This window comes from Procambarus clarkii, chromosome 57 (assembly GCF_040958095.1).
Source record: "Procambarus clarkii isolate CNS0578487 chromosome 57, FALCON_Pclarkii_2.0, whole genome shotgun sequence".
NCBI classification, from domain to species: domain Eukaryota; kingdom Metazoa; phylum Arthropoda; class Malacostraca; order Decapoda; family Cambaridae; genus Procambarus; species Procambarus clarkii.
Window position 1 is genome coordinate 15,595,274 of NC_091206.1, and position 16,715 is coordinate 15,611,988.

A 16,715-nucleotide genomic window follows, 5' to 3' on the forward strand; every position below is an offset into this window, starting at 1 on the left:
CCCTGGTCTCTGTGCTTGTATAAATCAGTTCTTAGACTGTTAGTCTGGGGGACAGTGAGATGCTTGTCTGACTGTCTTGAGTATATCTTGGCTTAGTAGACGAGTAGCAAATGTGTTCCGTCTTGTGCCGTCTTTGCAAGCTGTTGACCTTGACCTCTGGGGCTCAGCTGACCTCTGCAGCACAAATGTCTTTGCAAAACTACCGAGGGTAGAAAAGAAAGAGTCAAATGAAAAACAAAATGTCATTTTAGAAAACGGAATTACAAACATGTTTACCCAACTAAGTAATGTGATGTAAAAATTTGTAATTGTGAACCTGCTTTAAACTCATCACTGAATATTATTTTTAGTGTTGTGGACAGGGTTGTTGTTGTTTTTTTGGGGGGGTGAGGGGTTGGGGGGGGGTTGGTAAATGCACTCGTGTGTGTTTTCTAAAAGTTATGATACTTTGAAAGTTTAAACTCATTACGGGTTTCAGAGATTTACAATCTTCACTCGGCGATAAAAATTTCAATTGGCAGCGAGTGATTCCCGCCACAGTCAACCGCACTCTTCAATATTTTCCTGCGGCCAAATTGAAAACTTTACTTATTTTTAGAATATGAAATTTTTGTCAACAACCAAATACGACCTAAACTAATAAAAAAAAAAAAACACACATACTCAGGATTTACTTTTGTAAGTGTAATTCATTAATCGTCTCATGTTGCACTAATCCGCTGTTGATAGAAGCCAACGGATAAATAAACCATTATATATTTTTTTGCGTCATCTGGAGTGAGTCTCTCTCTAGGGACTCATCTCCCTGGCTTGTCGAGTGATGCTGCAACAAAAATCTTTCCATGAGTAAATGAGGCGACTTTTGAGGGTTAACGAACAGATTAATTATATTTGGTGGTTTGCTGCGTTGCATCTGCTATTGCTTGCATTAGTTGATAGCTAACACGAAGAGTAATCAGAAAATAAGTTGAGCCAAGGAAGCTGATAAATCAGTGCCTCGAAATTGATTTCAAACGGCTTATTATAATTAGGTGATTAAAAGGTAGACTTCCTAATATAATACCGAGTTCTGCAAGTTATCTGTGTCCCCTTTGAGATTAATTTACGACTTGTGCAAGTCATATTTAAGACTAAATGAAAGTTCGTAAATTTGTTTATCCTCCAGAAAGTGAGAGAGAGATGTAAACAATATTAAAAGTTTGGCTGTCACGGGTCGTGAGCTCTGGCAAGTCTGCTCGTTAAACGCCAGGTCTTTGTGCGCTGTTTCACCTGAGATAAACACAACAACAAAATTTTAAAGAAACTGCAGCCAAGTCCAATCTGGAATCTGTCCTTTGCAGGCGAACGAAGCTGTTCCATCGGCAGCCGACGTTGTCCTCACTACCATCACTATCAATAAACGATTTCCATTTATTTTTCAAAGTTTTTTTTTTCCAAAGCGTCTTAAATAGGCCTATGATTTTATTATATATTTTTTCAAACTCCTTTCCAATATATTGCTCTTCTACACTACCTCTACAATATCTTACTTTTGCCCTGCAATAACTTGCTGTTTTCATCAATATTTTGTTTTTTTCCAGATTTAAATGTTAAAAAGTCTACTTTAGGATTTTTGTTTTATATTTGTATTTGGTATATATTTTATCATTTTCTATCTTTTCTATCGTTCTTTTCCTAAGTTTTCTTTCCGTCTCTGCTGTTAACGCTACAAGCAGACACAAGCGTCACTTAGGGGGTGTCCTGCTGGCTCATTACAAGCAGGAGGTGAGATTGATGACTGATAAAGATTAAGCCACCCAAGAGGTGGTAAGGGCATGAATATCCCTTAAACAACAGGAGGTGAGCGTTCACTGCACCACCATTTGGTCACCATTTGGTCCTGGAGACATCTCCCGTCACGCAGGGTGCAGTCGCACCTCCACAGATCTCCAGTATTAGCTCTTGATACTGGTAATGGCTCCAAAGGGCCACCACTTACGGGCTATTCATGCCCGTGCCACCTTTTGGGTGGCTTAATCTTCATCAATCAATCGTTCACCAGTAACATCTGCCAGGACTGCTGTTATGGTCTGACACAGACCTTAGACACCCGGCCTCTCCTTGGACCTCTCTCAACACTGGCAGCCACAAGCAAGACTCTACTTGGGTAGCTACTAGCTCCTATCCCCACAGGGAACCCCAAGCAACTCTCCTCGTCGATTTTATTCCCATATTCGCGATGACTCGCGTGTACAGGACTCGCGCCAAGATGAAGGAGCATAGGATGCCAGGGTCCGCAAGGAGGAAGGAGTGCAGGATATTGGGGTCCATAAGAGGGAAGAAGAGTAGCAGGCCAAGATCTTTCAGATCAGAGCGACAATTTCGCTTCTTACAGATCGGCGTTCAATCCCCGACCGTCCAAGTGGAGCTTACTTTGAGAGGGAATAATAGGTATTTTCTATGCTTCGGCGGCATAAGCATTAGATAAACAAAATAAGATAAACAAAAGATTAGATACACAAAATAAGACATACTTCCCAGATGCAAAAATTGTGTTACATCGTGTAATCTGATACTCCATCTTTGTGTTGGGATTGGGGACCCCATCATAGTGTTGGGATTGGGTACCCCATCATAGTGTTGGGATTGGGTACCTTAAATCAGCCAACTCTTTGAAAACAAAAAGATAACAATAAATATGTTAAAATACGTTTTCTTCAAGATAAGTTTAAGAAATTCATTTTTTTTCTTTCACCGTCTGGAGGATATTAAGAAACTTGTCCCACTTACAGCGGAGGTTGATACATGGGAGTGGTGGTGAACCTCCCATGGGAGTGATGGTGAACCTCCCATGGGAGTGATGGTGAATCCCCCATGGTAGGGAGGGTTTGAGGCGGGGGGGGGGGGGGTAAGGGAAGATATTGAAGGTAATCTTGGACCTGGCAACGCTGCAATCAGCTGATACCTGGCAACCCTGTGATCAGCTGTTGGTGTAAACAAATCGCTATACGTGAGAACTGTTTCTAATACACATGATATCACCTCTTTATATCTACTTCACCTGACATAAGTTTAAAACACATTCGAAGGGTTTATATATGGCTCTAAATGAACAAATATTTCAATTTGTATATATCGCTGTGTAGGCACAAGATTTTCGTCCCGTGATAACGAATACAGTGCACTTTTACTTAATTAACCGTGTCTAATACCGAAGTTGTAGTTAAGGATGCCAGGCCTCCTCCTCCTTCCTGAAAAATCGTTTTTGGGTTGGAAAACGGCAAATTTTTACAGAAAAGTTTATTTCTGAGATTTAATGTAAAGTTTAATGACGTGATGTTTTAATAATAAAGGTGGCGTCTAGTCCCCATTGAGGGGGGGGGGGTCATGCACCCCATGGAGAGGGGGGGGGGTCATGCACCCCATTTAGGGGGGGGGTCATGCACCCCATGGAGGGGGGGGGGTCATGCACCCCATTGAGGGGGGGGTTCATGCACCCCCATGGAGGGGGGGGTTTATGCACCTCAGGGTCTAAGGGCTTCCTGGACCCCATGAAGGGGTTCTGTGCACCTTATCGAGGCGCTCCATATACACCTACAGTTTAAATATGATCGGGATCACCATAGCCCGTGCTACTTGGAACTTTTTGTTCCAGGTAGCGAATCTACAACACCAACAACAACTAAAAAGAACACTTTATAAATTTACTTATAACCTTATAATGTGGAGGACAGAAGAAAATGTATATATGCTGGTTAGCATTGTAAATGTGTGGCCACGTCTGTGGTAGAAAATAATAAAATAAATAAATAAATAAATAAAAAATGTGTAATTTTTCCCTGTACGCATCTGCCTGAGTGTCGTTCTGCGCACCTCTGTAAATGCATGCGTGCTTGTGTGTATTCACCTAGTTGTGCTTGCGGGGGTTGAGCACTGGTTCTTTCGGCCCGCCTCTCAATTGTCAATCAACTGATTTGTTTTCCTACACACACACACAGACCCAGGAAGCAGCCCGTAACAGCTGTCTAACTCCCAGGTTCCTATTTACTGCTAGGTAAACAGGGGCATCAGTCTGAAAGAAACTCTGCCCATTTGTTTCCACCATCGCCGGGAAATCGATTCCCCGGGGCCATAGGATTACGAGTCCAGACCGCTGTCCTACTCAGCCACCAAGCCCTCCCCCTGGTGGCTATTGTGTGTGTGTGTGTGACATTCACAAACAGTTGGGCAGCTTCCGAGCGAATCAGAGAGAGCATGTCTTAGTTTTCCGAGCCCCGTCAAGTCCGGGAGGACCTTCCCTAGGCTGAGCCGGTCGTATCTCACCGCAAAGTTCGGCTCTGAGTATTTCCAAGCACCGGAAATTTATCGCCGACATAGATCAGCCCACTCGACAAATTCCCCATTCCCCCCCACCCTGTCCCCCCACGGCCCCCCCTGTCACCCCCCCCGGCCCCCCACCCTGTCCCCCCCCCCTCCCCAGCAGCCGGACGAGCCAGTCGGGGCACCCAGAGGGGGGGGGGGAGACAGTGCCAAGCCTCGTGCATAGTTGTGGTGCCACTGGATCGTATATAGTTAAGCTGGCAAGTACTTCGGTTCCTGAACTACCATGTTGGATATTTTGAGGATGGTAAGGGAGTCTTGGGCTTAAATATCATTATGTTACTTTTGCTGAAGCGTCGCGTATAATGAACAAGTCCACAAGGGCCGTGACGTCTGGGATCCTCTCGGACGCAGGTTCGAACCCTCGTCACTGCCCCTTTGTGGATTTGTTCATTTGATGTATCACCGCTATTGGGATTTGTGTGTGTAAATTGAAATTGAAATTGAAATAAGTTTATTGAGGTAAAATACACACAAAGGGATGAGGTAGCTCAAGCTATTCTCACCCCATTCAGTAATTCAGTGTGTGTAATTCGCGTATAATACAAGGATAGTTTTAAGAGTGGTGGACTAGTTCTTGACTAATATGATGCTGTGTTGGTTGATGGTGACCTGTTTTGTGACACTATTCTTGAATGCTTCTCTGAGACACTATTCTGAGATGCTTCTCTGAGACACTATTCTGAGGCACTCAGCTCATATAAACACCAGCTCCTCTCTTATCCTCTCCGGTCTCCTCCGTACAAGTACAAAAGTAAACTGCTAATTCTCTCAATTTAAAATGTCATGAAAGGGAAAATAGCACTTTGACATCTCTAATTTTTTGCGAATGTTCTTGCTCTTGCTATCTTTATATATGTTAGTTCTCTGACTGTGTCTCTCTGTCTCTGTCTGTCTCTCTCTGTCTCTCTCTCTCTCTCTCTCTCTCTCTCTCTCTCTCTCTCTCTCTCTCTCTCTCTCTCTCTCTCTCTCTCTCTCTCTCTCTCTCTCTCTCTCTCTCTCAGGCGAGTGGTTCGAAGATGACGATAAACACCTCGTTACGTGTCCAGACAGAAACAGCCTTAAAGATGCCAGCAACAATACTCCATTGAAAGAATTATTCTCATTCTATTTGAACATTTAAGTATTTTAATTTCGAAAATTGTCTTGATGTTTTTTTTTTTTACAAACCGAGCGGCCATGTTGTGTCCTTATTAGCTTTCCAGTGTGCCTGGGCCATCATGACACTCCACTGGAAGGGTTTCTGTGGTGTAGCGGGTAGAGGGATCAATAGCGTCCTCTCTCTTTTGAGCAATATTCACCCAAGTTCGAACCTCTGGACAGGGGGGAAAGGGACGACGTAGCACCGATCCTTAGCTATATATATGCACCCATGGAGAGGGGGGACCTGCTGCCTGGGTAACAGCTTCTCCCCCGAATCAACTTACCCTGGCTTTGCGCCATGGTGAGGCCACTCCAGACCGACAACCAGAGCGCAACCCCATAGTCTCTACTACTACTGTCCACCCAAACATTATTTGGGAACCTGGTTGTAAATCGATTGATGGATTGTGTCTCGGCGAGGGGAGGAAGGGGGGGGGTAGGAACTAGTAAGGTGCAGTTTAAAATGAGTTGTGAGAGTGAAATCACTAAGCCGGATAACAGGAGGTCCTAACAGGAGTTAACGGCTAACAGGCATTCCCGTTGTATGTTGCTGCACCTTGCAGTGTAAACAAGGCCTCGAGTCTCACAATCTTCATATTGCTGACAATGATGAGTGTTCCATTGATCTGTTTCACGCGGTGTTCGCACGACTCATGTAGGCGGGAAAAAAAGAAAAGTAGTAACTCTACAAAAGTTAAGATTCCTTTGTCCCTTTCTTCTCCCTGAGGTTCTTCTCCCTGTGTTAACGTGTCTCGTTCCGGTGGATTAATATGTCAACGCGTCCAGTCTGTCTCAGTGATCCATCTCTCACCTCTCACATACCTCCCCCTCTCCCCCCCCCTCCCATCTTCCCCCTCCCACATTGCAACACATCTCTTCCACCCATCCTCACACCCTCCCTCCCACATCCTCGTCCTTTCTTGTGCTTACATATCCATCTATTTCCACTATTTTATCTGTCCAACCTGTTTTTTTTTAAGTCTTTCCAACGTAAATTCCCTCCAGTTACCTCCATTTGGCTGATTCACACTTCTAATGCCAAAGCAATTTTACCAGGATTCATTTATTTTCTAATTCTATTTTCCAGTCCACAGTTAAGGGTTCTGACTTTATTTCATGTATTCAACACCCTGTTTCTAGGCCAGAAGTCTACTAGTAAAGAAGTTGAGAGATGTAGAGCAAGTTAGGTGTTAGGAGCACACTTGGTCAAGCAGACAATCTGTCAGGTTGACAGACTCACAGACTCACAAAGTCTCATACTTGCAAAGTCTTAAAGATTCACAGATTCACAAAGTCTTACACTTGCAGACTTACAAATTTATCACAGACGCGTGAACATAATGGTAGAGTTGCTTGATTTAATATTTTTTGCTTTTTTAATATGAGCAAACACGTAATTTTGTATACAAATCTCAAAGCCACACACACATTACACGCTCATGCACTTCACACACCCTTCACGTACACACACACTCTTCACACACACACACACACACACACACACACACACACACACACACACACACACACACACACACACACACACACACACACACACACCTCGCCGCCATGGAATCCGAACGTTGTAAAGCCTAAAAACCAAAAATGAAAATCCTTGAGGTATGCAACAAGATTGGCGCCAGAGTTAAGAGAGTAAAGCTGTCGGAATAGAGTAATGGAATTGAATCTCACAACCCTAGCGGAGAAAAGAAACATGAGGTGAATATGATCACAACATACAATATACTGAGGGGGAAGGAATAGACAAGGTGAACAAGGATAACCTCCTCAAATTGAGAGAAAAAAAAGAAATGGTAATCAACAAATGGAGCTGCAGAAGTCACATTCATCCACAACTCCAAGGCCAGACTCGACAAGGAATTTTACCGTCAAAATAGTTCAGTTGTAATGCAACAGGTACAACAAGGCATTGTTGTTGTTCGTTGTTTTAGATTTAGCTACTTAGAACTAAGTGTCCATGTAGCACGGGCTATGGTGAGCCCGTAAACCTCACTCCCTCATAGACACTTGACAGGTAAGGATTGATAGGCGAGTGCAAGGACGCCCCTATACAAGGCACAGCATCTCTTAGTACCCATGCAAGAGGGTTTCCGCCTAAGTGGATCCATCCCAGAACAGAAGCGTGTTGTCCACGACGCTTACATCGGAAAAGGAGGACTTGAAAGACTGCTCCAACATCCCCATCAGGAATGGCTAGGCGCGAAGGGTAGCAGACAAAGCGGCGAAGGATTCAGATGGACCACAGGAGTCATCCACAGCAGGGAGAGAGAGAGAGAGAGAGAGAGAGAGAGAGAGAGAGAGAGAGAGAGAGAGAGAGAGAGAGAGAGACGACGGTGATATGAGCTTCCAGAACTAAGAGGATATGACGAACACCGCCGTGGACCCTTAGGGGTAAATCCTCCAGGGAGAAAGAAGAACGCTCCGGCTAGATCTCTACAAATTCCCGCGCACAACGGAGAGCGTCAACGCGGTTCCTGGAACCATTAACGGCAGGGCATCAACAAGGTGTTAGAGGACTGAGGAGAGAGATCAAGGAGCTTAGGAGCGTGATTGGTTAACAGGCTAGGGGGAGTGATTGGACAACATGCTTGGGGGGTATGATTGGATGACAGACTAAGGGGCGCAGCTGGACATGTTAGGGGGAGGTCGTGCTTGGACGCCAGGGCTAGGGGGGTCGTGCTTGGACGTCAGGCTAGGGGGTCGTGCTTGGACGTCAGGCTAGGGGGTCGTGCTTGGACGCCAGGCTAGGGGGGTCGTGCTTGGACGCCAGGCTAGGGGGGGTCGTGCTTGGACGCCAGGCTAGGGGGTCGTGCTTGGACGTCAGGCTAGGGGGGTCGTGCTTGGACGCCAGGCTAGGGGGGGTCGTGCTTCGACGCCAGGCTAGGGGGGGTCGTGCTTGGACGCCAGGCTAGAAAAAGATGATTGGACGACAAGCTCGGAGGCGTGATTGGACGGCAGGCTAGGCGGTATGATTGGTCGACAGGCTAGGGGGGCGGGGATATGATTGGACAACAGGTAGCTAAACGACCCTATCAAAGGAGGACAATTTTGTGCTAAAAACTCCTCCGTCGAGTGAGTCTCTCTGCCATATAGAGCTTCGGCTTTGCGGTAAATATACATACAAATAGGGACGGTTCTTTTACGGGGGTAAATGAAGAGAGAGAGAGACATAATGGGCCGTTTGCTAGAGTGCCTTACCTTAAAACCCCAGTGAGATGGTGGGCACACAGGTGCTGTGCACTTAAGGCAGAAAATTGCCAAGGATAATGGGGGTTTATACTGCTCACGTTCTTCCTTTCTCTCTATTTCTCGCTCTTCCTTTCTCTCTATTTCTCGCTCTTCCTTTCTCTCTATTTCTCGCTCTTTCTTTCTCTCTATTTCTCACTCTTCCTTTCTCTCTATTTCTCACTCTTCCTTTCTCTCTATTTCTCGCTCTTCCTTTCTCTCTATTTCTAGCTCTTCATTTCTCTCTATTTCTCGCTCTTCCTTTCTCTCTATTTCTCGCACTCCTTTCTCTCTATTTCTCGCTCTTCCTTTCTCTCTATTTCTCTCTATTTTTCGCTCTTCCTTTCTCTCTATTTCTAGCTCTTCATTTCTCTCTATTTCTCTCTATTTCTCTCTATTTATCGCTCTTCCTTTCTCTCTATTTCTAGCTATTAATTTCTCTCTATTTCTCGCTCTTCCTTTCTCTCTATTTCTCGCTCTTCCTTTCTCTCTATTTCTAGTTTTTCCTTTCTATCTCTCAGTTGTTGTGAATCAGAAGTTGTATTTTGTGTATTAACACTGATGTTTTATGGGATTAAAATGTATGTTGGATAAAAACCTACACTTGTGTATTTGTGAAATTTATATAAGGAATTTACAGCAAGTCTTTCGCACTCTCCTGAGTGCTTTGTCGAGGTCTGAGTGTGTGGTGAGGACGAGATTTACTGCTCAACGTCTAATCAACGTCAACGCGATTAGACGTTGAGATTTCATCCTAATCACACAGTGCCACCACCACTAGGATGGTGGTGGCACTGACGTCAGGGCCTCTGCCCTACACACCCCTCACCACCATCACCACTACCTCTCACCACCACCTCTCACCACCACCTACCACCACCACCTCTCACCACCACCTGTCACCACCACCTCTCACCACTACCTCTCACCACCACCTGTCACCACCACCTGTCACCAACTCAAACCGAACTTGCAGGCATATACCTTGCCACTGAATTTTTAAAAGACAAAGGCAGTGGACTTATATATTGTGACTCGCAGAGTGCACTCCTGGCATTGAACGCACATAGTAGTGACACCCAGAAAATAGTCAGTGATATTCGAATGAATGTTTTAGCTGCTAAAGAAAACAGATTTGAAATTAAATTCCTATGGATACCATCACATGTTGGTATCTCAAGGCATGACACTGTTGATATGTTTGCTAAGACAGCCTGTAGAAAACCAGAGGTAGAAATTGATATGGGTGTTTCATTAGCAGTGGCAAAGAGAATACTTAAACAAATATCTTATGAAGATCTCACCGACCTAACAAATTCGCAAAGACCTGAAAGTTGTAGCATTAAATATTGAACGCGTGATCCTGTGGTCCCGGGTTCGATCTCGTGCGCCGGCGAGAAACAACGAGCAGAGTTTCTTTCACCCTGATGCTCCTGTTACCTAGCAGTAAATAGGTACCTGGGAGTTAGTCAGCTGTCACAGGCTGCTTCCTGGGGGTGGAGGCATGGTCGAGGATCGGGCCGCGGGGACACTAAGCCCCGAAATCATCTCAAGATAACCTCAAGATAACCACCACCCCCCCCCCCCCCCCTCACCAACCAGCAGCCAACAGCTGCCAATGAGGAGCGACGTAATAACCTTTTTGTTCCTTGGTGATGTTTAATTAGAGAGTAATACCCCCGAAGAGAGCGTGTTTAGTGAAGCAGTAAGGGCGTCAGAGCCTCAGTATATTACACGAACCCCGACTTTATCAGCTCCTGCCCACACCCCTCCCGTCACTGGTCTACTCTTGTTCAGACCGTGTCTACCAGCTGTAGCGCCTTGGCGACGAGGACAGGTCATATCTACCAGCTGTGACGCCTTGACGACAAGGTCAAGTCATGTTTACCACCTTTGACAGCCCTGGCGACGAGGTCAGGTCATATCTACCAGCTGTGACGCCTTGGCGACAAGGTCAAGTTATGTTTACCACCTTTGACAGCCCTGGCGACGAGGTCAGGTCATATCTACCAGCTGTATCCCCTTGACGAGATCAGGATGGCAACAGTATTGAGGGATTAAGTTTGACGTTTCGACAGGAGATCAGAGAAGCAAAGTGCTCCAGACGGGTAGAGTAGAGCCCGTAGAGCACCAACACACGCTCCGACACAGGCGAGGAAATGCTCTCTTCACAACGCATGCCTCTTGAGCATGTGTTGTAGTACAAGTAGCACGTGCTACGTGCTACGTGCTACGTGCTACTTGTTACCCCATCCCATCCTTATCCCTTCCCAGTGCTATATAGTTGTAATGGTTTGACACTTTCCCCCTCATAGTTCCCTTCTACTGTGAGTATTTGCTGGATCATCTTGAAAGTATTTTTTTACTGTTCCTGTTGCGTGTCTTGGACAAACTAGAGATTAGTTCGAGAGATTGGCAGCCATTGACGCCTTGACCGACGCAAGTACTTGACTGTTGTTATGTTGCAAGAAATTAATTAAGAAATTGTCTAACATTGAGTGCTTCTCCAGACGAACATTTAGCTGTGAGGCAAATTATAATGTTTACCAACGTGAATCAGTTTCGTAGATTTCCGAGGTTGTCGGTCGACTCCTGTTGTCGCCGCCTAGGTTCTAGTCCCTGTCGTCGTCGACACGCAAGTCGACGACTGAAGACGACGTGCTAGAATTTTAACACCAATTTAATGATGAATTTACCTATTTACCTGGTTGATCAGTCCAGCAACCAGGAGGCCTGGTCGACGATCGGGCCGCGGGGACACTGAGCCCCGGAAGCACCTCAAGGTAACCTCAAGGTAAGGTACTGTTCATCATTATTCAAGGGGGGTTTGTTGTCCTCTTGAAGCTAATCAGTTGGGAAACACTGAATTATCAAGATTTTTTTTACCACCCCCTCACACACCCCCCTCACAGCCACCTCACACACCCCCCCTCACAGCCACCTCACACACCCCCCTCACAGCCACCTCACACACCCCCCCTCACAGCCACCTCACACACCCCCCCTCACAGCCACCTCACACACCCCCCCCTCACAGCCACCTCACACACCCCCTCACAGCCACCTCACACACCTCCCTCACAGCCACCTCACACACCCCCCTCACAGCCACCTCACACACCCCCCTCACAGCCACCTCACACACCCCCCCTCACAGCCACCTCACACCCCCCCCTCACAGCCACCTCACACACCCCCTCACAGCCACCTCACACACCCCCCTCACAGCCACCTCACACACCCCTCTCACCTCACAACCACCTCACACACACCTCACCATCTCGAGGAAGGACAATTCACACAGAAAATGACCTAGACTTGTGTTCCTTGAGAACAATAGGAGTAAGGTTTGCTTCTAAACACCTTAAGCACTTGTGTGAAAGAACTTATCTCTATACATTTTTTCCAGACATTATAATACATAATATAGTTGGATACTGGCCAACAAGTATTAGTTTATATATATATATATATATATATATATATATATATATATATATATATATATATATATATATATATATATATATTATTCAAGATCTTGTCGGGTACCGGCCGCCTCCACTGACGTCCAGCAGTTCCTTGTCTTCGCTAACATTGTAACTAGTCGTAAATATTAAGCAAAATTGCTGCCCAGTATATAATGTTGAGCTGCGGACCGTTGGGCACAAGGCTCTCATTCCCAGGCTCTTGGACTACATTTGTCGAGCTCAAAGAGTTTCAAGAACAATTGAGATGGTTTAAATCACACAGATGATGAACTTAAATGATCCATGTCATTGTACTATGTCGGTGTTTGAGCTATGTTGTCGAATATGTAGTGGATATGTGGGCCTGCTCCAAGCAACAGCCTGGTGGACCAAACTCTCACAAGTAGGCCAGGCTTGGGGAGTAGAAGAACTCCCAGAACCCCATCAACCAGGTTAAATAGTGTCCATATTCATATCACAAATTTAGTTTGGCAATTCATGCATCTATATCGTAAATAATATGCTCGTCTAACTCCTCCCTCCCTCATCAACACCTAGCCACGCATCTAATTCTGTTCCAATACCCAGCACAAAATTCATTCCGGCTTCCAATCACATACTACAGGCCAAGCCCCCCTCAACACCTCGCCTATTCCAGCTCTAAGCTCCCAATCACCCCACCCTCATCACCTCAGCTCTGATCCTAATACCTCACCCCCTTCTCCATCTGTTCTAGTCCTCCAACACCTAACCAATCCCCTACCCACCCTTCCTCCCAATCGGAAATAGCCCCAAAAGAACAGCCACTCACCTGCGAGGAGGCAGAGAAGAGACGAAGCCATCAGCCACAGCCGGCGCCAGTAACCCTCTCCAAGTTTTCGGGAATCCATCATGTGTAGCGCGATGGAGAGAAGGAGGGAGGAGAGGGCTATGGATGAGATGCAGGGAGGGAGTGTGTGTGAGGGAGAAGGTTGGAGTGAAGGAGAGAGTGTGATGGAATCTGTCCCTAGAAAAGCCAGAGCAAGATTAGGGTCAATAAACTCGTCTCATCTGTGAAGCATGAACGGGTATTGTGAATAATATTGTGGGTCTAAATAAACAAGGGTTCGAATTGTAGAGAGGGGGATCAAATAGCACACGAGTTTAAGTAATACGAGGTTTAAATGGTGGAAGGGTTCGAATCTTAAATTGGCTCGAATGTCAGAAGGGTTCGAAGGGGGTTAAAATGACAAAGGCGTTCGAATGAAAGGGTTAGAGATACGAGTCCCAAACAAAAGTTAGAGACATGACTGGGACACGAATATGTGAGAGGGCAGGGAGAAATACACGAGCAAATACAGGGAATCGAAATGAATCAGGGGGAGAATGAGAAAGGAAACTAGGGGATAAGAGGAAAACAAAAAGAGAAAACAAACAAATGGAGGAAAGCGAGAAAGCGACAATCCAAACAGGAAGAAAGTTGATTAAACCTTGCTTGAGATCTCTAAAGAAAGGCGTAGAAAGCGCACGACAATAAACCACGTTAAGATGAACACAGAAACAAAGGAATAGGATAATTTCAAGCTAACAGCAATACAAAAAAGTGTTATGCTTTTATGTGAGAAACTTGTAGAAATATAGCGTTTTTGGCGGTACTAATTTAGTGAGAGATTTCTGACATCTACACCAGTGTAAACTGATTTATTGAGAGATTACTGTCATCTACACCAGTGTAAACTGATTTAGTGAGAGATTACTGTCATCTACACCAGTGTAAACTGATTTAGTGAGAGATTTCTGACATCTACACCAGTGTAAACTGATTTAGTGAGAGATTACTGTCATCTACACCAGTGTAAACTGATTTAGTGAGAGATTACTTGCATCTACACCAGTGTAAACTGATTTAGTGAGAGATTTCTGACATCTACACCAGTGTAAACTGATTTATTGAGAGATTACCGACATCTACGCCAGTGTAAACTGATTTAGTGAGAGATTACTGTCATCTACACCAGTGTAAACTGATTTAGTGAGAGATTACTGGCATCTACACCAGTGTAAACTGATTTAGTGAGAGATTTCTGACATCTACACCAGTGTAAACTGATTTATTGAGAGATTACCGACATCTACACCAGTGTAAACTGATTTAGTGAGAGATTACTGACATCTACACCAGCGTATACAGGTTATACAATGCTATATCAAGATTTGCAACTATAATAGAGCAATATAGATACTGGGATTTCATTTGGGGACTAGATACTAGTACTGCAAGGAACACAATATAGATACAGGAGCGCGTTCTGCAGATGAAGGGGGGGATTGATGTGTTGAAGGTAGGGTGAGGGGAGGATTGATGAGTGTATTTGAGGGGTTGACTGAGGGGGTGAGAGAGTGTCGAACTAGTGAGGTGGGGTTGGAACAAGCAAGAGAAGGCAAAAGTTGATGAGAGTTGCTGGCTGGAACATTGTGTTCACCAGGGTGTTCCACTAGGGTGTTCCACTAGGGGTTCCACTAGGGTGTTCCACTAGGGGGTTCCACAGGGGAAGTGGCCAGCTGCACCGCTTACCACTTCCTGGAGTAGGTTCAATCACCAAGGTCAGGTTCGATGTTCTTCTTAACTGTTTGTTCTGTGTCTGTTTTTATGTGGCTGCTGATCTTTTCGTCTAATTTGTTCTTTTTGGGGCATGTTATATACAACTGTTCATTCACTTGCCACCTCACTTAGGGTTAGTGTTCTATTCTGTTCAGCCACTGTTATTGACCTTGAGAATCTTACATGATAACTTCACACTGCTAGTGCTCATGTTCTTCACCAGATGGCACTCATCCGCCTCTCTCTTTCTCACTATTTTATATTTTCACTCTTTTATTTACTTTTTTTTCTGTCACTAATATTTCACTGTTGACCGTGCACCTCTGCCCTAGTTTTCACAAGGGCTTCACTGTTTGCCGTGACAGCGTTGGCGCCATGTTCACTGTTTGCTTTGAAAGCAGTGGTACCAGGTGTTCACTATTTGCTTTGAAAGCCATGGTCGCCATGTTTGTTTTCCAGTTCCTCTGGAACTCCTCCACTTCTGTTCCACATTACCTATTTAGGTTCTTGCATTTTTACTACTGTTCCACTCAAATCTATTCCACTTTTATGATATATGCTTTCTCAAGGCATTTCAAATATTTTCAGATATATATATATATCAATATATTTTAAGAGTCACTGTTCACCTACCCATTGCAATCCCCCTTCCATACCCTGTTCCATAATGGGGCGTCAACTGTTCCATTACCACTGTCGTATTCCTTCCTGTTCCATTACTCTCCTCTTCCTATTTGCAAAGAGGTTATCTTCAGTACAATTTTAGTCATGTCGTATTGGATTGTGTCTGCTCTCTCTCTCTCTCTCTTTTCCTCCCTCTCTCTCTCCCTCTCTCTCTTTCCCCTCGCTTCCCCCTGCTTACTGCTGCTTCCCCTTTACTTTCACCCTTTTTTGCTGGTTATTCTCGGCTTTGTATAGGTTTTCTCCCCATTATGTCTTTCTATGTCAATTTCAAACGCTCACTGAGTGTGCTCAAGCGGCGGCTCTCTCTATATTGTTGGATTTCTTTCACTCCCTCTTTTGTTTTTGAAGGTTTTTGTAGGGTTTTGAAGGTTTTTGAAGGTTTTTGAAGGTTTTTGTAGGTTTTAAATTTTCTTGGGCATTTGTTGCTTCCTTTTATACACTGGGCGGATTTTTATTATCACATTTATATATTCTCGTTTTCTTATTTATATATATATTTTGTTTTTAATGGCATTTATTTTTGTTTTTTTTTTCCTTTAATGACTGATGGTCACGTGAACTCCTTGAACTTCTTGAAATGGTTATTCAAGTTTTATTTTCCGTTCAAAAGCTTGAATACAAATGAATAAAAGTGAATACAAATCGTTTCCCCAAACTCGTTCTTTGCATTTTTTTTTTTTTTGCATTCGTTTTGTTCTTCAGTTTCTCCCACTTTGTTTGGTGTATAATTGGTAAAGTTTAACTTACCACTTTCTAGTTCACTTTTGTGCTGAGTTTTGGTATCATGTCGCTGAAAGGAAAGAGAAAGAAAAAAATAGTTAATAATAGATTCGTCATCACTATCAATTCAATAAAGTCAAAATAACTTGATGAATTTGTTATAAAGTTCTTAATGAGTTTATCATTTAGCTATTGTGACAAGTTTTAATTCATCCTAAAGTTATTAAACAGTTATTAACATTTCATGATTGCGTTATGATATCATAATGACATCATCTCGATATAGTAATAACGTGATATATCTTTGGGACAATCATTGGAGCAGGACGGAGCATCGAACGAGCGTCCCTGGTATGCTCAGACTCGCACTCTGCTTCCAAGGTAGTCTCACAGATATCGTAATATTCCTATTTTTTTAAATTAATAATAAAACCTTTATTCCTTAAAAAAAATCACTTTCCCTAAATGTAAAATGGAACAGAATCTCGAGTGAGTTCATTTTTCCTAAGAAG

General features: G+C 44.3%; 1 protein-coding gene across 1 annotated transcript in view; it reads right to left on the bottom strand.

Moving 5' to 3' along the window:
- Positions 1-16,715, bottom strand: part of LOC123744944 (uncharacterized) — a 231,224-nt gene that overhangs the window by 168,139 nt on the left and 46,370 nt on the right. Inside the window, exon 2 of the mRNA XM_069306325.1 lies at positions 13,030-16,273. Within this exon, the coding sequence (XP_069162426.1) occupies positions 13,030-13,111 (82 nt within the window). The 5' untranslated portion in view covers positions 13,112-16,273. The remainder of the gene's footprint in view (positions 1-13,029; positions 16,274-16,715) is intronic.